The 20,965-nt window shown below is 45.4% G+C and overlaps 1 protein-coding gene and 1 long non-coding RNA gene across 7 annotated transcripts in view; one reads left to right on the plus strand and one right to left on the minus strand.

The window, feature by feature from the left end:
• BRD3 (bromodomain containing 3) overlaps positions 1-20,281 on the minus strand; it is a 39,154-nt gene extending 18,873 nt beyond the window's left edge. Inside the window, exons 1-2 of one of the 6 annotated variants that reach the window (XM_031601824.2) lie at positions 20,162-20,281; positions 1,109-1,425 (exon numbers count right to left, since the gene is read on the minus strand). In XM_031601824.2, the coding sequence (XP_031457684.1) occupies positions 1,109-1,309 (201 nt within the window). In that variant the 5' untranslated portion in view covers positions 1,310-1,425; positions 20,162-20,281. Of the gene's footprint in view, positions 1-1,108; positions 1,426-2,595; positions 2,805-14,402; positions 14,621-16,518; positions 16,594-17,085; positions 17,174-20,161 lie in introns of those variants that run through there. The other 5 variants (XM_031601823.2, XM_031601820.2, XM_031601819.2 and 2 more) reach the window with 5 other exon arrangements.
• On the plus strand, positions 17,306-19,209 carry LOC116234308 (uncharacterized). Its single transcript, XR_004168104.2, has 3 exons — positions 17,306-17,627; positions 18,000-18,199; positions 18,761-19,209. It is a non-coding gene; the product is annotated as an uncharacterized LOC116234308 (long non-coding RNA).
• Positions 20,282-20,965: the final 684 nt, after the last annotated feature.

Genomic DNA, 20,965 nt, shown 5'->3' on the forward strand with positions numbered 1-20,965 from the left:
CTGATTTAGACCACATGTGAAAAACAATTATTCTTCCAACTCACTCCTCCTTCAAATTTTCTGGTAACCTGCCCTAAAACCACTTCAAAACGCCTCGCTGAGAAACAAAATCCACAGAAAGATGACACAAAAGAGCAAAGCCCAAGTGAAATCTTACACACGTGGCGTTTCACTCTTTTGCCTAGCACTTTAAATAGTGCCTATCAACAAGATTACTGAGTTCAGAAGACTCCTGACCCAGTCCATAAAATCAGGTCATAACCTGCAGTAACTAGAGCTCTGCAGATCTCACATCCCAGAGCCTGGCTCTCTTGAATCCTACATGCAATCCTCCTGTTCAAAGCAGTCAGAATAAATTTGCAGTGGCCTGCCTGGAGGAATGGGCAGTAGGGCAGATGGGGGGCACTGTGTTTAATTTGAGAGGTGGGCAGGGGCTTGCCTGCACTGCTGAGATTTTTACATCCACAGGACCACTTTGAAGAGGTAAATGTTGAGTGGTTCTGTTCACTGGAAGAAAGCTTATTAGAAAACTTTGTTCATTCATGAATAACCTGGCTGTCTCGTAATCTCTGGTCTGACACAGTCAGGATATACATAATTAAGTCCAGGAGGCAAATAGATAAATGCAACTGTTCTGTTATTTCTGCCTCCAGTATGGCTTTTGAAACTATCTTGCTCTAAAGTATTAGCATCTCCCTCAACACCGAAGTCAACAGCAAATTGAGGGAAGCCTAGAGGAAGCATTAATGACACTGAGCCCAGTCAAATGCACCACAGAGCACGGGCTTTCAGTCTGTCACTCAGATTGGACAGAAGTGGAACAAGGTGTGAGAAGATGTAATAGTAAGTGCAGGTAAGCCACAGATGAAGCACCATGCTTCAGTTACTCTAAGGCAGCTTGCCTGTGTGTTGTCCTCCTCCTTTACTAAGTGAAGGAGTGGTTTTCTCCTTCAGAAACCTGCACCTCTCCAGCTCAGAAAAACAATCTTGAAGTTGGGCGAGTCTGAGAATATTCAAGGTAATCACCAAAAGCAACCTAACCATCCTGAGCCAATGATCAGAAAACTGATCTAATTAACACAGCACAGAGAAGATGATAGATACGTACCGGTAAATTCAATTTAATTGCATCAACAGGTTGGTAGAAAGGCCAAGCAAACTGATGTTTCCATAAGGTCTTTACAACAACATTTTGCATATATTGCAGTTGGTTGGTCTTCCGGCCAGGCTTATTAGGATTAGTGACCTCTGGAGGTGGTGGATTCACAGGGCCCTGAGGAGCCTGAATTGCTGAAGTGACTGCCGACATTTTCCTGCTCGTGCTCTCACTCGCTGTCACAGCAGCAGCAACTGGGAGATTCTCCTTCTTCCTTTATGCTCCCCGAATGGGACTGACATCCCATTTCCAGGGTCCAACCATGCAACCTAAAGCAAATGAGGGGAAGAGGACAACATGTAAATGTTGATATTTATTTCAAGTAGGCATGTCCAAACACTACCGATAGTAGAAATGCCTTAACTCAGGCTACTTACCCCATCTGCTTCATTTTCCATAACAAACTTTGTTACCTGAATGATGAACGTAGCTCAAGACACAAAAGAGAGCAGGAACAGCAATTCCCAAATTCAAAGCCTGCACAAAGTCAGTGAGCTTCACCTAGCTCAGAGAGCATCTTTGTGCAAGGGCAGCGTAAGAACACAGCTGGGATGTAATGCAGAGACTCCCACAAATGTGCTGACTCAAGCTAGTAAATCCATAGCAGGCAGCTCTGGGTAAACACAGCCGTGCTGCCTCTAGACCCGTGCTGCTGGCACTGAGCCTGCTTGCACATCCCCATGCTGGTGCAATGGTGAGCCTGACATCTCAGAATCAAGAGCTGGCAGCTACAGCTGTCAGAGGATCCCCTTCAAGAGAAGAGAACAGGCCTGCAGGGAGCGCCAGGATCAGCTGCAAATGAAAGGAGTCACCAGAAACATCCTAACTGGAAGCTATCTGCATACTGAATAGCAAATGTCTTAACTGTGCCTATTACTACAGCCCCTTGTCTTGGCCCCAGTTTTATATGGAATTCTCAAGATACAGGCTCAATGTAAATCATTAGTGTTATACTTACATTGCTCCCCATGGCTAAAAGAGCAGAGTCATGAACACTCAAGGAGATGCATGAAATATGGAAGAATACATAAATTGCATTATTTTATTCTATTTTTCCCTAGCAAACTCCAGGGGAAAAAAAAATGATTGGTCTAGTATCACTGCTTCTTGTATACCATATGGTAAACAGCTCTGCTGTGTCATCTTCCACAAACATTTGATATTTCAATTCACATCAGAACTGCAGCTACCCTTCTTCTGGCAAACAGACCACAACTACTTTCTAGAGGCAAATTATTTGAAATATGCTCAGAAAACCACAGATATACTCTCACTGACATATGCTTCTTTCTCACACAGAGATGTGAACTGAGATGGAAACTGCAGTAATGCAGAAAGAAGGAGAGCACACGAAGACATCTGAGAAAAACAACTCTTCCTTGATACAATCCTAATCACCTCTGCTAAATATCTGGACTAAATATAGAACATCACCTTACCCTTTGAGTCACTGATTAGATGACAGCAAGAAGTAAACAGGTACCTAATTTAGGGGAATCTTACAAAAATAGATGTGTACAAACAAACAGATCTGCAACAGAGAGGGATGCTGAAGTGCCCATCTTCCCAGGCTTGTCCAAGCAGCAGAGCTGTGTGCACTCAGGTACCCAACAGCTCTGTAACCAGGACAGCACTCTGGAACCTGGCAGCTCTGTGACACAAGGACTGCTTCTCTGGGTGCCCAGCAGCTGCAGGCAGCCTTTTAACCCTTCCTCCATCACATTCCTTATTGTTTGCAGGGGAAGCTGCCCTGATGTCAGATCATTCCTTTTAGTTTCAACGTAACACTTAAAGAAACAAACAAACAAAAAGCAGGATTAGGAGAAATCTGAAGTGCAAATTCTTTGGAAATACCACACTTCCTAACAGCGCACTACAATGAATTCAGATAGGGAATGGCTTTGCACGAGACATCTCCTAGCTGTCAGATCTCACTTATTAAATGAGGAAAGGCATGACCTGCTCACCTTCTCATACAAATCATCCAATGTGTCGCTTTAAATAGACTCACTCATAAAAAAAAAAACAAACAAGGAAACAAATGGTTTTCTACCATTACAGGTAGAATTAAAAACAAACAGCTCCGGTCTAAGCACTCCAGCATCTTTACACTCTGCATTAGCATCAATAGTGATTTAAACTCCAAGAGAGCCCAGTTATGAACCAGTTCAACATTGCACAAAGTACTGCACAGACCTGGAAAGAAGACTGCCAAAACCACTCTCTGCACAGATATCACTTGCATCTTCCAGTGAGGGTCTAAGATGGGGCTTTTTTGCCCTGGAGAAATAACTTAAATATAAGTTACTACTTAGCCTGTTCTACAGGCCTTCAATGTTCAAGTGACAGAAGCTGTTCTTCACTTCTCTGGCTGCACAACTACACTTTTAGTATTACAGATTTGAAGTACAACCTCATGCTATCATAAATGAAGAGCATACACTGCTTCCATATTGTGAATTTCTCCTTATTCTTATCCATCTCAGAGATGATAATTAAAAGCAAAACTCAAACCCTCCAACAAATACTGCTTCTCTGGAGTTCTCAAGCCTGTCCTTTTCTGCTAAGCTGCAATCTCAAAGCTGCCAGGTTTAGCTTGTCCTTCAGTCATCAGAAAACACAGCTAGGTTGGAAGGTTGGTTTTCTGTTTGTTTTTAAACTTTGAGTTGCTTGCATTGGTCAGTCAGTGTAGAGACAGCTGGCATGAAAAAAAAACACAACAATAATTCCCTTTCCTAGTAGGCTAACGTTTTGCTCAGCTGATGCAGCCCACAGGCTGTCTGCAGTGGTGGAGGCTATTTTAAAAGAAGCCATAAAGCCCCATGAAATGCACACTGTGCCAGTGAGCCTGCTGCTTCAGCTAACGGTTCTGCCACTTCCTTTGGCAATGCAGAACATTTAATGGATGGCTCATTCCCTTGCTGCTGTTCCTGCAGCACAGGGTACTATTTGTTATGATTGCAAAATTAGAAGGTAGCAAGCTTTATGTTATCATGCCAGCCTGACAACTCTTTATGTCATGTAATGTTTCTGCACGGTTACTTGGACACTGACCAAAACCTGGAGTGATTCCAGCCCAGCCAGAAGCAGTGACAAATCTTCCCACCAGGGAAAATTATCAAGTTGAAGAGATGTTCCTTAACCTCATCTTTATCTACACGTCGCTATTTACATTTTGGTGGCACAGAGGCCGTGCAAACCAGGGCCCTCAGCACTCTGCAGACATGCAGTGAGACCCTGCTCCTACCTCGAGGAGCTGCTGCTCTCTGCACGCTGCTCTGATGAGGGCTGCAGCAGAGCCCCAAAGCACAGGTTGCAGGTTTTGTCAGCCAGAGAAGCATCATCAGTGTGGAAGGCAGAACCAGAGGCTTTCTGAAGGCAGGACCACGATCAAGCAGCCGGCAGTGGGAGCAGGCACTGCTCTCTGCAGCTCCAAGCATCTCTCCCCACCCAGGCTCTGTGCAGCAACCAGAGCAGATGCTTGCTCCCTTTCCCCAGGCAGCAGCAATAGCTGAAAAGTTGGTCAGATTTGCCACCATATGCTATTCTCCATCTCAGAGAAGCAGCAGGCACATGCTTGTGTTGCCCAGGCTTTCTTCCAGCCGTGGGAGAGCTTTAGCACACACTCCTACTACTTCTGAGGTGCAGAAATTAGAAATTAGTGTTCTGGGAAAGATTGCCAGCAGATCAGATTCCCACAGACACAAGTTCCAAGACAGACACACACAGGTATTTGGTAATAAAACATGGAACAGGCAGGGAGCAGAACTGCCTTTCCAGCCTTTCCTGAGTTGCCTAATTGAAGAGTAAGATCCCTTTTCTTGCTGCCACTGTGATTACATACACATTACTCAGTGCATGATAGCAGGAAGATGTTGGATGGCAGAGAACTGAAAGCACAGAGCATTAAATTTTAACAGCAGCCAGACAAAGTTTAGAAGAGGCAGCATGTGAATTCGGTTTACTTGAGAGCCCAGAAATCACACGGGGGTAAATGAAACACCATCCAAAAACTGGAAACTTTTATCTCAAGTGCCTGGTGGCAATCGTGTTCCTACCCAGAAATCTTTCTCCTTTTTAAAGGTAGTAAATTCCACTGCCTTTAAAATGAATGATCTCAAGAAAGGAAATGCAGGTACAGAGCCTTACTATTATTACACAGCCCACAGAGTCCCCAAAGCAACCAAGTCCCAGATCCAGGCAGTTTTGTATTCCCAGGAATGATTTTCATTGATTTTGAAGACAATTATATCACCACTCATTGTAGTACATAAACTGTATGGTCCAAAAACTCTACCTGTCAAAACAGATCAGACTGTGAAGTCATTCGCAGCCATTTCATGTCTATGGCTTTAGAAAGCAGGAATACACTACCACTCCTTCAGGCTGCCCAAAAGAAAACAGAGCTGGTGCTTGCCCTCTTCTTCCTCCCACTCTGCTTTCCTTCACAGCCCTGTCTAGGAATCGAGCTTCAGGCAGCTTTCACTGCCTACTAACTCCATGTCAGCAGGGCTGTTCTCTTTGAAAGCAAAGGGATCTGCAATCTGAGACCAAGACTTGAGGGCAGACAAGCTGCTTTATCAGCCAACGCTTCCTTGGCAGACAAATGCTTGCTGCACACAGCGTGCCACCCCCTCAGGACCGGGGATGAAGCATTTGCACCTGGCCTCAATGCAGGAAATGGGAATTTGGCTTGAGTGCTCCCATAGCACGCTGCAGCTATTCAGCCGTCCCTGTTATCTCCTATATTGTTAATTCCACATATCAAAGTTTTTTTTTTTTGTATACCATTTTGAGCACAGCCCCAGTAACATCCTGAAACTCAAAGATGAAACTGCGCCCTCAACTTACCTCTGTGTGAGGGAGGGAGAAAGAACAGCAGATGAACCCAGTTCCTTAGCTTTTGACTCTGTTAGTTTGATGTTCATCAGATTACACAAATGGATTTCCCACCCTTGGTCTCTCCTTGGCTATTATAAGAGCAGGTGCTTCCTCAGTCAGGAGCCTGTCCATTCCTAACCAGTAGATAAGAGTTAGCCAGGGGTGTAACTAGCAATTTCCAGGGCTTTCAGCTCCTATACACACTCAGCACACCCCACAAACAAGGTTACTTTAAGATGGCTTACATCATGCTTGAAAAATCAGGGAAACCCAAGAGTTACTTTATCCAGAAAGTACTGTGGTCTACAAGCACTTTGCTGGATACCCCAAATAAAACGATGGCCCTTCTGATAATTACAGGCTGAAGCATTTCTCCCCACTGAGCTGCTAATGACACAGAAAGCACCTTCTAATTGAGTCCGAGGAAGAATTCAGATGCATGTCATACACCTTCAACACAAACCAAGCGGGGCTCAACTGCCTTCTGAAGGCTGCAGTTCCAACTGCAGAGTGGGGTTTTGCAGTAGAACAAGTTTATTCTCAGAGCTTTGAATTTGCTTTTGAAAAGAGCTTAGACAACCTGCTTCTGCAATGGATTACGTGTGGTTGGTCTTGCTTTGGAGCAGGATAAGGACAGAATGACTTTAGGATGTTTCTTCCACTATTTCTTGTGGTTCCCCAAAAACACAGAGACGAATTTCAATTCAGCCATACGTCAGTTCTGCAGATGTTGAGTCATGCAGTTTTGCTAACAAGGCTACAGTGGGAGACAAAGTGTCAGACAGTTTAAAGAGTTTACTTAGTATTGGGTATCCGACTGGGGGATTTCACCTTGTTTGACATCTCACTCTGGAGGGAAATTTCTGGAAAAAAAAAAATCAAACTGCACTTGCAAAAGTTTTGCAGGGGGATTGTTGGGGTTATTGCAGACCTCCAAAAGCCTCTGTGTAGTAGAAGTCCTGCAGCCTTGGACACCAGGCAAAAACCAAGTGCTGGCATACAGCCACCATGCAACCTCCCAGCACATCAGCAGCAGGATGGAGGGGGTCCTGGGGGAAGCTGAAGGCACACTGGAAGCATGGTATAAACAACAACACAGACAGCAAACATCTCAGCATCTCTGTGGATTCAGTAATGGCTTCAAGTCTCATCCTGCACAGCACTAAGCAAATCTCCCCTTTACTCAGCTGCATGGTTTCTGTGGTTCCACACCACTCCATAGATGGGTTTTGCAGATTTATCACCTAGAAGAGAGAACTAATTGGCCCATCAAAATAAACCTCTAAGGAAGGTTTGGGCAAAGACACAAACTCAGACTATGCACAGTTTCGGGTCCCTCTCCCTTGAGCTGTCTGTTAGGAAGAGCTGCAATGACAAAGAAGGCTAAGCACTATCTGGAGTTGGAAAGTCTGTTCAGAAGGAGATATATCTGTGGGCACTCGCACTGTCAGGGTTGATAGTTAATCTAGGCAACACTGCCCAGCCCTGAAGATACATCTTCATTACAGGACAGCAGCAGAACAATTCCCACTGCACTGTAAGGTCTACAGTGTTATGGAGACTCCGGTGTCTCATCGTAATTCCTAAAACGCCGCCCTAAGAAATTGGATCCCAGTCAGGGGAAGGGAGGAATCCCCACGTTCACACAAATACCGAGTTCAGAAACGCTGCTGATGGGCACAGTGAAAGACTACAGACTTGGTCACAACTTCTAAGCACTGGATAATCCTGCAAATTCAGAACCAGCACAAAAACTGTTTGCTGCATCCTTCTCTTGATGTTCCAGATATGTGTTATCACTTTAAACTTCACGGATGGACAGAATCTACTGTTCCACCTCTATTCATGTCTGCTTTTGCATTTAACTCCCTGCCTTACAATCAATCAGAACTACAAATCCACTTGCTTGCTTGGGTTTGGACTGCAGTCACCCACTATTACACACCAGTACTCCCAGCTGCCTTGCAAGTGTCACAGATTGGCAAAACACAGTGATCAAAGGGGGAAAGAAAAAAAAAAAATCACAGTGCAGGTCAGCACCAGCCTCCTTCCCCATCTGCACCACATCCCACTCCCTCCAAAGCTGTCTCCTAACTCCTCCTGCTCATCTATGACTCCACAGCCAAACTTCTCCATTGAGTGACTTACCCTGTAAACAAGACTATTGCAGGTTCACCCTGTGACTCCAGAAATAAGCTATGCCAATTTCAGGTTAGTGAACCGTCTTTTCCACCGTGTTATTTTAAAAAAATAACAACACTCTGTCACCAATCTGAGCTTCAAATGATACAGACATAATAGAAACAGATGTACGCCCATTAAAGCTTAACGTGGCAACACCCACAGAGGCTTCAGAACTCTTAACGGGATTACAGTGTGTGCACTCACACAGGATCCTCTTTTTCTGCTTTTTAAGGGATGAGATCTGCAGTTAAACAGTTGAGTTTAGCTCTTAACAGAGTCTGCCCTTCCCCCTTTTAATCAGCACGTGGTGCTCTGCGTACTTTGGGTAGAAAGTAAAAACTTATTCATTCAGTTTGACTCAGCATACTGTGAATCAATGATACAAAACCTTTCCACAACAGGTTGTGCCGTCATCGCTTCTTTTTCTGCTCTTTCATTTCTAAAGACAGATTATTGGGCACAAAACATCTTAAAGGGGAGGGGAAAAAAAGCAAGAGTGAATCCTTCCCTGCTTGGCAGAGCATCTCAGAGCTACCTGCAAACAATTACAAAAAAGAAGCTAGAAATCAGGATGTTGATATTCAAGCTCAGTTCTTGACTCCCCATTCTGTGGGTTTTTCAGTCCCCCACTTGCAAAATTAGGATACAAACACTTCCCCTATCATTCACTAACAAAGCCATTAGTCTCTTCCCATGCATTTATATAGCCCACAGAGCATCAGTTCCTAGTGCTGCATGACAACACACCAACATCACCAACACCACTTACCAATGTTACAGACCTTATCCTCAGGGGTACCTCCAAGCCAACACTGCTGGAGAAGACAGACTTGAACAGACACAGATTGGTACACTAACTCAATACAAGCATTTCACAGTACACAGCATAACTATCTAAGAGATTCATTAGAGAAAAACACCTTTCATCAGCAGACCTCTCTCGTGCACATACTATGCCCCACTGCAGCCTTCTATACATTTTTTAAACTCATTTTTATACTATAGAGCAGATTTCTTTTAGGACATGAAACAAAACATTGAAAGTGGAGTAAGCACGGATCAGCTGCTGCTGGTTTCAAACGTGCACCACAACTTTCCCAAGCAGACGAGGTCTGTCTAAAGCAGTATATGACACTTGGTGGCTTTGAGGGAATGGACAACGAAGTGAAAGGGATGGAATTACTGTGACATAAAATTACTACTTGTTAGCTGAGCCACAGTAATGTTACGCTTGGTAATGGGGCAGAGCAAGTACACCCACCCACCAAGTTAATTACTGCAGGTTGACAGATGAGCAGTAACACATCACACTGCTGCAGCCCTCCTATTTATGACCACCATTCATCCCCTACCAACATTCCCTTAGACAGGTTGCACCGACTTAGCTTTATCTGTTTCCATACCAATTTAAGCACCTCGTCCTAACAAACTCACTGTCCCAGGATAACGCAGTATTAACTCAAAGTAAACACATGCAAACAAGTGCAAAAGAGTACAGGTGGTCTATTTCATATGAAAGGTGCCTCACTGCTTTTGCTAAGGTTGGATAGATTCGTAAGCTTGCCCAACTGTGCAAGAAAGTTGCAGGTCAGCTCGGGTGCCATCAACTGTGCTAGCTAAGCTGCTGTCACTCCTCAGAAGGACATAAGGCAGTTCCAACTGCCTGCATTTATGCATCTCATTTAAACTCCCAAGCAGTCAGCAAAAAAAAAAAAAGGGGGGGGGGAAATGTGTTCTGAATTCTATTATCCCTGCCTATGCAGGGAGCTATGCAGCTAACTTGGAACAGGAAGGTGCCCCCCTCCCCCCCGCCTGCCAGCCCCAGGCAGGAGGGTGCTCCCACTCTGCTCAATGGGGAAATGAACAGGGCTCTCTCCTCTGACTACTCATGGAGCTGTGCTTTTGGCACACTTGCTCACCCCTAATACAATTCAGACGAGCACTCCAGCAAAAAGCCTGGGGGAGCAGACCCTCTTTCACACAGCAACACGAAGAGCTGCACTTTACAGCCGTTTCACAGATCGTAAGCAGAACTGTAAACACCAAAAGGCAAGGCTTTCTATTAAGAAAGAGCTTTCTCTCCTATACCCACACACAACTCTTTTGTCTATTGCACAGAACAAATGTATTTTCAGCAAACCAGTTTCCATACTGCCCACTGTACAGCAGAGCTCCCAAACCAGCCCTGCTAAGGAAGATGTCTGCATTCCAAGTCCCCTATCAGCAAACCAGCACTATTCTGCAAGCTTCCCACTTGCTTATAGACATCTGTTGGCCAGTGCAGTTCTAGAAAACAGATTTCTCTTGGCATGGTCACATTGGAGAGTTGTGAGGAAGTGTGATTCCCTCCAGGCACCTCCCATGGCGTTATACAAGGATAGCATAAAAAGACAAAGTTACACAAGGAAAAGCGTGCTTTTGTTCCAGCACTGCTGGGGTTTGGTTACAACAGGTCGAGTCAGTCACACTGAGTGCATCCTTGCTGGTGTGACTGTGTCAGGGAGCACTGTGCAAGACCTTATCAGTGCAGCTGCATCAGTGAGGTGCTGTGAGTTTAAACTTCAGAAGTAGAACGAGCTCTCAAAGCTAGGAAGGAAAACTGCGATGTGTCTGTCTCTGCCTCTTCTTCCTTTAGATGGGAAAAAAAAGATTTGAAGGAAGGATGAGCAAACAGGGTTATTTCCACAGCAGCCCTGCATCACGTAGGACTGAATTTAAATCTCAAAGTTCGAAGATAAAAGGACTCAGGAATCGTTTCAGTCAGTTCATGCTGTTCCAGGTTGGTTCTCATTTCATAGAACTTTCACCTCTTTTTCTCTGTTCCACCTGTTGCAATGCTGGTGGAGGGGAAAATGCCAAGTCCAGGTCCCAGCAAAGGGCTCAGATACACAAACCTTCCTTTCTGCCCAGGTTATCCGTGTTGCTGAAATACATCCAGACAGGATGGTGTCTTCTTATCAGACTCAGGCAAGAAAGAGAATGAGGCCCAGCAAGGTGTGAAAGGAATCCAAAAAAAGCGAGTGTTTCTTCACTTGGTGCCTTATCAGCAAGACTGGGGGAAGGAACAAGAGCTAAGAGAAAAAGCAGCCTTAGCAGCACATTACAGCGAATTTCCATACTGTTCTCCAAAAGAATTTAAATCCTTTCCTTTTCACGTTGGCTTTAGCAGCAAGTGGGTTAAAGAGTACTTCCTCCCTTTCAATGCAGCGTTAGTGTGCCCCAAAGAAAGTTGTTCATCTCTGACGAGCACTAATGACTGACGAAAACCCAGCAACATCACAGTAAGACACTGTGGAATGAAAAGCTTGAGATGCACACATCCTTCCAAAATGTCCTGACAGCTCACTGAGCAGCACAGCAAACAATGGCTCCTTCCTAATTCCCAGAACTCTATTGCTTGCAGTGGTGTTCTGGGCTATTACTGGAGAATAATGTGGTAATTTAAAAAAAAAAAGGAACAACCAACAAAACCAACACAACAAAACATGCAGTTCATGGTAATGATTGGGAAACTCACCGCAGATTAATGAATTTTGTAAATTAGCAAGAGAAAGAGCAACTGGGATTAAAGAGAAACAAACAGCAACGCTGAGAGTCAAAATGCTCTTTGTTTAGGTAAGTGCAGCTCTGCCTATACTGAAATCACCTGATAGCTTACCAAAGTCGACAGAGTAATATATTTTGTCAAAGTAATTAAGCCTTTGAAACATGAGCCCCCACTACATCACTCAGCTGCTGCTGGGGAGAGGGATTTGACTTGGAGTTGTTTGTGCTGTCAGTGAGCTCCCAGGTTGCTCTGGGGAGAAGCAGGGCTCCTGGGGCTGCGTGCTTCCCTGTGTGCAGGGCAGGCAAGCCAGGAACAGGGCTGCAGACACCTCAGTACTGCTCCCACCGGCATAAGGGGGCTGAAGGGTGACATCACAAGCAGTTCCTAGCTCAGGAAGGCAGTATTTGGCTAGATTATTAATTGTGATTTAAGTCATTGCTCCTGATGTAATTACAGCAAACCAAGGAAACTCCAGTTACGAAGCCCACTGAAATGCATTGCACTTGCAGACTCCAACCAAACCAACATTTGCTGAAAGTGCTAAAGCGTCAGAATTATTTCCAGCAGCAGCAGAGCTTAGTTTTTATTTAGGACTAATGCAGCTCAGACACCAAAGTCAGTTTGGAGAACAAACCTCAGCTATTTCACACGCTTTCTATTTGTAGGTGCATTCTTAAGTTAAACTCTGCAGGCATAGGTCACTGCAACGATCCTTCAGTTGGGATAGCTTGAGCACCCAGTGCTATGCAAATAGAGTTTGGAAGACAATATTGCAATCAAGCTGATGCTGAATGTTGAATAACACCATTAACCTCCATTCAACCGTTTTACTAAGCGTGGTCTCGAAGCACTACAGTGTGTATTTTTAACCAGCAAGGAGTAAAGGGAAAGAAAATACAAGCTTAGCATTTTTCCTTCAGAAAAAGGAAAGCTGAGAGGTCAGAAGTTACACTGTTTCAGAAGGAGAACTCCCTAAACTTCAGCTAACAAAACAGCAGCAGGCAGCACTGCACACACAGCACAGCCGAGCTGCTGGGAGCAATACGGATCGTGGGCTGGTGCTTGTAGTGCAAGCAGACTGCATTGGGGATTTCTTGTCCACCCCACACTCCTCATTATGCAGCACGTACAGCAGTCAGGGTCCTCCCTAATACCTCCACTTGAGCAAACGGGGGACAAGGTTTTGGTGTTAAACCCAACTCCCCAGTTTAGAGATACCCCCTTAGCACACTCACACACACCGAACGCATTCAGAGCGCTAACAAGCCTACAGAAACGCACTTCTCTATTCCCAGCAAGCAACAGCAGGTGTGCTCTGCTATTTGCATTACCCCCCAACCTACTGTTTACCAACGTCGAGCAACTTACACGCACGATTTATAAACATCACAAGTATTAGTGAAGCCCATCTGTTTGCTTATCCAAAAAAAAAAGAAGAAAACGTCTATTTCAGCAACTTCTGCTTTCTGCAGACACCGAGAGAAGAGCTGTCCCAGCGCACCCAGCGCCTGTTGGCACTCGCAGGGACCCTGCAGGGCTCAGCCCCGCAGCTTAGAGACGCTCGGAGATCCGCGACCTGAACACTGCAGCTTTGTCTGAAAGCGAAACCAAGCAGCCTACAAACAACGCTCTATCAGCGTTGCGCCCAGAGAGGTGCAAAAGCTAACGAGTAGCACAAAAAAAAAAAAAAAAAAAAGAGGAAAAAGCACGGCCGGTTTGAAGTTTTGCATTTTATTCCAACCCGCGAGCCACGTCGCCGCGCACACCGCGGAAACACGCGAAGTTGAAGCAATAAACCAACAACCCCTCGTTCCCCGAGCGCAGCCCGAGTCCCGCGGATCGCCGCCGGCCGAACCCCGCACGGAGCGGCTCCGGGAAACGGCCGGGAGCTGCGGGCTGAGCCCCAAAGCCGCTCCGCCCGGCCGGCCCCGACCCCCAGCGCCCGTTCCCCGTCCGTGTGCTTTCCCCCCCTTTCTCTCTTTTCTCCTCATCTCTGCTTCCCCCCTCCTTTTTTTTTTTCCTTCCCCTTTCTTATTTTTTAAGAGCGCCTACAGTCCCTTCTTTTCCCTCGCTCTTAATTTTTTTTTTTCTCCCTTTCAAAAGATGGCGGGCAGAGAGAGAGCGAGAGAGGGAAAGCGAGCGAGAGAGGGGGAAGAAGGAGGGAAAAAAAAAAGGGGGAAAGGAAAGAAAGAAAGAAAGAATTTCCCCTGCGCGGGGCTCGGTGGGGCCGGGAACGGGCGCGCACCCGGCCGGGCGGCTTCGGGCTGGGCGAGGCGGCAGGGGGAGCAGGAGAAGGAGAAGAAGCGGCAGAAGAAGAAGAAAAGGGTGGGCAGGAGCGGCGGGGCCGGGAGGAAATCAATGGGCAGGCTGTGCCCGGCCGCGCTTTGTTGCTTTGTCGCGGCGCACAAAGGCTGCGGGGAGCGGCGCGGGGCTCCGCACCGCGAAGGAGCGGAAGAAGAGGGAAGGGGAGGAAAAAAGAAGAAGAAAATCAGCATCGGCCTTTCCCAAGTGGGTTTTGCCTCCCCTCCCTTCTTCCCCGGCCCCCCTCCTTCCCTCCCTCCCGAAGCCGTGGCCCAATGCTAGCGACGCACCCCCGAGCATCTAACAAATAAAGGGAAAGATTAAATAGATTACTTTGCCCCGGCAGCTCCAGCAACGTTTGCCTTATAGTCCCTCCAGTTGCTCTTCTTTTTATCCTCGGCAAGGCAGCAGAATAGATGCGCTAAGGCGGCCGACGGCTCATGCGCCGGCCGCGGGGCCGTGTGGGGCCCGTAGTGCCGGGCCGGGCCGGGCGGGAGGCGGCGGCGGGGCACGGACTACAGCTCCCAGGAGCCGCCGCGTCCCACCGCGCTCCGGCCCCGCTCCGCTCCCCGGCTGCTGCGGGCACGGCCGGGCTGCGCGCCGCGGAGCGCCCCGGGGAGCGGGGGGGGGAACGACGCCAGGCAGCGCCGCGTCCCTCCGCCCGCCTCGCGGTCCCCGCACGGTCGGTGGGAACCTCCAGCCCTGAGAGCTCGGTGGGAAGCGCTGCGCTTTGCTCGTGGGGTTTTGTTTTTTTTTTCTTTTTTTTTTTTTCTTTAAGCGTGGTTTGCATTGGGTAACGCGCGCTCGCTTTTATTACGCAACAACAAATACGAGCTGCTGTAAAAATAGAACGCGGGCAGAGCGAGCTGGAGTAGTAAGTCAGCCAAACAAATGAGAAGAAGCGAGGCTGGGGAAGACCTCCAACATCACCGCCCACTAAGCCTTCCTACAACATCCAAACGTTGCTTGAACACAAAGAAACACAAGAAAACCCCAAACCTGACGCAGCACGAACTGCTTATGCGTCCCACAGTGCTGTTTTGTTGATCATAATCTTATGCGTGCAATAAAAATAACACTAATTTCACAAGCACACACCATAAAGAGCATCAAACGTAAAAACAAACGCTCCAAAAAATCAAAGACCAGCAGCCTGTACCGCAAAGCAAACAAATGCAATTAGGAGAGAAAAGCAATTTGAAGAGACCACTGCAACCCAAAATATGATTCAATTGCTGCAGCACAGAAAGTGTTGGAAAGTAAATGAATCCAGGGGAAACACTGGAGTGCCAACATAAAAAGTAGTGATGGGATTTCTCTGTGGACACATAATCCAGCAGGCTGCCACACAGCCAGCCGTGAGGTGACGCCAATTAATAAAGCAGTTTATTGTAACCATCCGGTGGAGGCCCTTTCACTGGAAGGCTTCATTTCCAGAAGATCAGCTTTCAAAAGAATGAGACCAACAGAGCTGGGACTTCTCAGACTGCCTGATATCATCTGAAGATTGATTTTTGCACAGGCGAGAGGACAGATGCTTTAGAAAATTCTGCTTACCAGACGTGTGGTTGCCTCAGCATGAAACCAAAGCTGTGCAGATGTTTTAACCAAACCCCAAAAGTGCTTTTTCTTTTCTTTTTTGCACTTAACTGTAAAGCTGGTGCAAATTCAGTAGGTATAGATGCATCACAACCTCACCTCTCCTGGACATAACTATTCTTTAAGATAGGACTGGAAGCTGCATCTTCATGAACAGCCAAACTGCACATCATGGCCACTTCCAAGCTGGCCTTTCTGATCCACTCATCAGGTATCCGAAAGCTGTTTGAGTGCCCTTGGCACCCAGAGCACACAGCCTCTGTGGGAACACACGCACGCAAACTGTACAAAAGTTGCTTCCTGCAGCTTCTTCAGGCAAACTTGCTGCAAGCTGGTTTTCACTAAAGCTGCCCTGCACGTGATTGCCATACATTCCATGCAGTCAGACTGAGTGAAAGAACCCATCTGAAATCACTAGCATTCCACCCTCTCTGAGAGCACCTCAGGCACCTCACATCAGGGATGTAAGGAAGAATCACATTTTGAACACAGGGCGCTTTTTGTCATTATCCTCCTATATTACCCATTTTCTAAGCAAACCTAAAAGAATAAGCACACATCAAAGCATTTGAGTTCTGAAAAATATCAGGTCAGTTCTTCTGAATAAGATGTCCTGCTCCAATACACACCTGTATGAATTAGTGACTGCCATAACTTGTAGAGGTACCAAACCATCAACACCACCAAAAACACCTAAAAGAAAACTGCTGCTGCTTGAAGATTAGGGGTCCAACAGGAGGGCTGCTCTGCTGACGAAGAAGCAAAGTTTCTTCTGGCAGATTCATGGCAAAAGCAGGCAAAATATCTGCAGGCAGGCCAATATTCACACAGAAAGAAGAACTGAACTCACCCAGGTGGTGAATGGGCTCTCTGGCTGCACTGCACTCCTCCTCAGGAAGCAGCCCAGCACCAAGAGATGCTCTCCCTTCAGTGCCTGGCCTTTATATGAGGAGCTGGGTCCAACCCTTCTGGTCATGAGGGGAGCACAGGTGCAAACAATTTGCTTGTGCTCCATGGGCAGCCACAGCCCTTCACCAGGTGCTCAATCACCAGTTCAAGCCCTGACCTAACAGTTCATTCCCCTATAAGGGCCAAGGAAAAAAAGCACAAGCAGCAGGAACAACTGGGGAGGGTGGTCCTCTGCACAAATAAGAGCCATTGATGAAACGTTTGTTTGTTTTCCTCAAAACATAGGGAAGTTAATGTTTGGCAATGGAGAACATCATAAAACAGCAAGCCGAGAACAGTTGTTAAGTACATCTTACACTCCTTTAACTCACGTGGGGGGTTATAAGATAATTTCATCCCAAATTCTGTTCCTTTTGTATAAAACTGAGCTGGAAGACCAATTCATGTCCCTGAGATTTCAGAGTTAGCAGCTTTCAAGCTGGAACATACACGTCGCTCACACACCTACCTGTAGGTCTGCGAACTGAAGTCCCAGTAGAGTGACATTAGAATAATTCAAGCACAGATAGAAGCCAAAATAAGAGTGTGTAGACTGAGGAAGAGTTGGCTGCAATCATTAAATTAGCTTCTGAACAGACTTGCTATATTAGGCTCATACTCAGGATCTAACACCCTGTGTATTTGTTAATACCTTACTTTCAGCTTTTACTATAAAATGTAAGAGTACACCAAGAACTTTTCACCACTGCTGCCTCCTCCCTCAGCTCAAAGGAGCATCCTAAATGCACCCAAAGCCTTTTGATTAACCTCTGTGGTCTTTTAAGATGCACCTCCAGTCACCCAATTAGTACCTTGTTAACCAACACCTGCAGTGTATTTACTCCTTGATATTACACTGCTTTTAAGCCTCAATGTGAAGATGTAAGTACATCCTTCTAGGCAGCTTTCTGCAAAGGGTTTGGTGAGAAAAACTTATTTATGCAAGAATAGAGTAATTTTCAGGGCTTATCAATGCTGAGGCTTTTTGCTTCTCTGCTCCCTCCATCACAGGTAGGTCTTGAGTGAATTGAAAATAAGGGTAGACAGAAACATAACAGAGACACTTATCTCTGTGGGACTGTTGAGTTTTATGAGAACTGACCAAGCTCAGTACCTCATTAATTGCACTTACCAGTATTTAATAGTCAAGGACTGCTGAGAGCACTAACCTGGAGCACTGTTGCTACAGGCACTAATCGTAAGCTGCTGATTCTTTAGCTCACCATTCAGTGCTCGTTTCAGCACCAAAACTGCAGTTTCCTATAGCAGGGGAGCTCTTTGTTAGTATTTGTACCTGGAAACCACACAAAGATTACAAGCGGAGAAAGCTGCTGAAGTGGTTTGAATACCTTATCAGCAATATATTCTCTCCTCCATTTTTAGACACATCCTTCAGCGCTCTGAATACTCACATGCATGTGAAAGGCTGATGTGAGCTCCTCAAGGCTGGAAAATCTGGCCTTACTGACCATTTTGTCAGCCACCATGGGCTCCAAGAGATTTCATCTATCAGCAGACTTGGGGCAAATCCTATTATCAGGAGTTGCTATCACCAGAGTGGATGTCATTATATATTACAAAAAGTGAGTTTATTCTCTTACAGTCATGTTTGGGATAAAGAAACAATAATGTTCAAATAGAGTATTGCATAAGAGTGTATATTAAGTGGCTGCAATTAAGTGAAACTCCAGTTGTCCCAGTGGAAGACAGAAGGGTGTTGAACATAAGGGAATAAATGCTTTTATTGCAAAAGAGAGTCATCTTCACTCATGATTTTCTTTACCATAGTGGCAGAATTTCCTTGTTTGAGTAAGCATTATTCAGTAAGGTAAGGATGACAGGTCTAGGGTAGAGGTTTGAAATCATAATTACAGCTTGTTCTTCTTAGTACCTTTCATCTGTGGAATTCACAACAATGCAATAATCCTAACAGCTTTTGTAGGTAAGGAAATATTATGAGCCCTGTTTTTCAGCTGATGAAGCTGAGAGAGAATATGATGATGCAGAAAATAATGGGCAGAACTAGAACTTGGACTCAACTCTTCTGACTCATTTTTTGTAGTTCTGAGAACTTGGTCACAGAGAGAATGGGCATGAAAAATCATCCATCAAATATTCTGTCTGATTTCAGTTTCTTTTATCAGGATGTAGCAGGAGGCATTGCTTAGAGGAGCCATGATATTTTTATATGTGTGGAAAGAAGCAGAGCAACTGTGGGAAAAGAGAAAGGGAAACAACCAAAGGAATTTGGGAAGTGAAGAGAAACTGCCCAGACAACATGGCTAAGTAGCTTTGGCCACAGTAAATAAATTTATTTGGAAATTAGCTGCATCTAAATGGTTTTGTCACATGTTCAGTGTGATGTAGAAACCTAGACCTGCTGTTAACACAGTGGTTTGCACAGGTAAGCAAGCTTGTGAATAGTGTGTGCTATGAGTAGGCAGTTTAAACTAGTAGATACCAGAACACACTAGATTTCAGCTGGCTAAAACCTTAATGTATTTCTGTGTATTTTCTTGCTTTTTATTCTTCCCTCTACAGTCTGGAAAAATGATAAAGAGAAGCTCTGCCCCAACAGTAACACGTTCAAACATCTTCATTTCTAAATGACAACAAATAATAAAGATACTTACATTTTACTAAAACTGGAGATATACTAAAATAGGGACATGAGCTAATTGTATCAAAATATCCAGTATTGTAGTTGCACCAGCCAAGAACAAAGTCCCTGATTCATAGAAATGCTGAGAACCTGCTGCTCCAGTTGAAGAAGCTGGGAGAGGCAGGCTGTCATCATGTCTGGCAGTCAGACCATGTGTGATTCAGTTTGAGGCCCTCAAGTCTGCAGCCTTCATGTATTACCTTGGCTGTAACTGTGGTTAAATCTGCATTGGATGTTATGCTATAGCAAACTGCTGGACTCTAATCTTGCACAAAGTCCTAGCTTCTCCCACAAGAACACAGACTGCTTCTCCACGGGTCAGTCTTAACATGGAGCTCTATAAATGCAGTGCTCGATAATCTTTAAAATAAGTTCTTCAACATTCATTGGGCCTTTGTGACCAGGCTAAGTGTAGGTGCACATCCTGCCCAGGGCAGAATGAATTGAATCCTAGCTGCCTTCTGCTGGGGTGAGTATCCCTAGTTTTAAATGAACAAACGTTGGCAGTGATGCAAGTAAGGTTTGTACTGTAGTGGGGGAGCTAGAAATATCAGCTTGGAAAAGGTTCAGTGTTTGGGTTTAAATCCCAGAAGAAACATATGAATGCGATTGTATTTTTTGATTTCAGCATATTAGCAACAGCATGGGAACAGCTATATGTCAGGGATCAGCTGCTCTTTAAAAATCTAAAAGCAGCAGCAGATCTCTCACAAGTTCTTGGTCCCTCTGTTTCTTGAACAGTGTGTAACACGCAGTCTGCCCGTTCTGTGCTCCGTTTGCTGAGTGGCTCAAGTAAATAAAAAGTCCTAACAGAAGTTGCAAATTGTGCCAAAACATAAACTTGGGCTTATATAGCTTGTAAGCTTACTGTCTTATTACTCACCATTGCAGAAGTAAGCATGTGCTTGTTTGCAGTAGTCTGAAGAGCAGATCCAACGTGTGAAGTTAGTAGGAGCTTTTCTGCAAACACTGATGTCCGTTGGATCAGATTTGCAGGATTGGATCAGTTCTTGTCTCAGTAGAACCTGTGACAGAATTGTATACATTAGTCATAGCAAGATGCATGGCCTTGGATCTGTTCCTGACATTCTTAAAGACACCCAGAGGGCTCACATCAGCACTGAAAGCAGTCACTTCTCTATCATCTGAGACACTCATGGACTTTTCTTTCCTTTTCAACATTACGGGAAGCTTTTCTCCCCCCCCAGCAGCCTCACAGACAGGTGTCTTTTCCAGTGTACTTGGCAGATCACCAAGTTCAGGCTATTTGGAACCAAATGGAATGAAAGACTTTGCGAAATAGAGGCCTGCCAAGGCCCAGTCTTTCACAGAGAGGGAATTTGGACAGAGATCACATCCTGCTGATCCCAGCTGTGGCAGCATGGCCTGCGGAGCAAGAAGGACCTTCACAGATGACTCATAACCCACAAGTTAAATTTCATCCAAAGGCAACGGGCTGTCCGTGCAGATTCCCTGGTGCTCACGTTATGTAGTCCCAATGAAATGTCTTTGCACGCTGAGCTGCCTTTTTTTTTTTGTCACAAAACCCAGTTTAGCACACGATTAAATACTTTGCCAAATGGGACTTACAAAACTTTACGTTTGTTAAAGACAAATCCAGGACAGTCAGAGGCTAAGGGGTTGTTTTAGGATTACAATTACCGTTTGTATTTGAAACTATAACTTC

The sequence above is a fragment of the Phasianus colchicus genome, chromosome 19 (assembly GCF_987193195.1).
Source record: "Phasianus colchicus chromosome 19, bPhaCol1.hap1.1, whole genome shotgun sequence".
In the NCBI taxonomy this organism is placed as follows: domain Eukaryota; kingdom Metazoa; phylum Chordata; class Aves; order Galliformes; family Phasianidae; genus Phasianus; species Phasianus colchicus.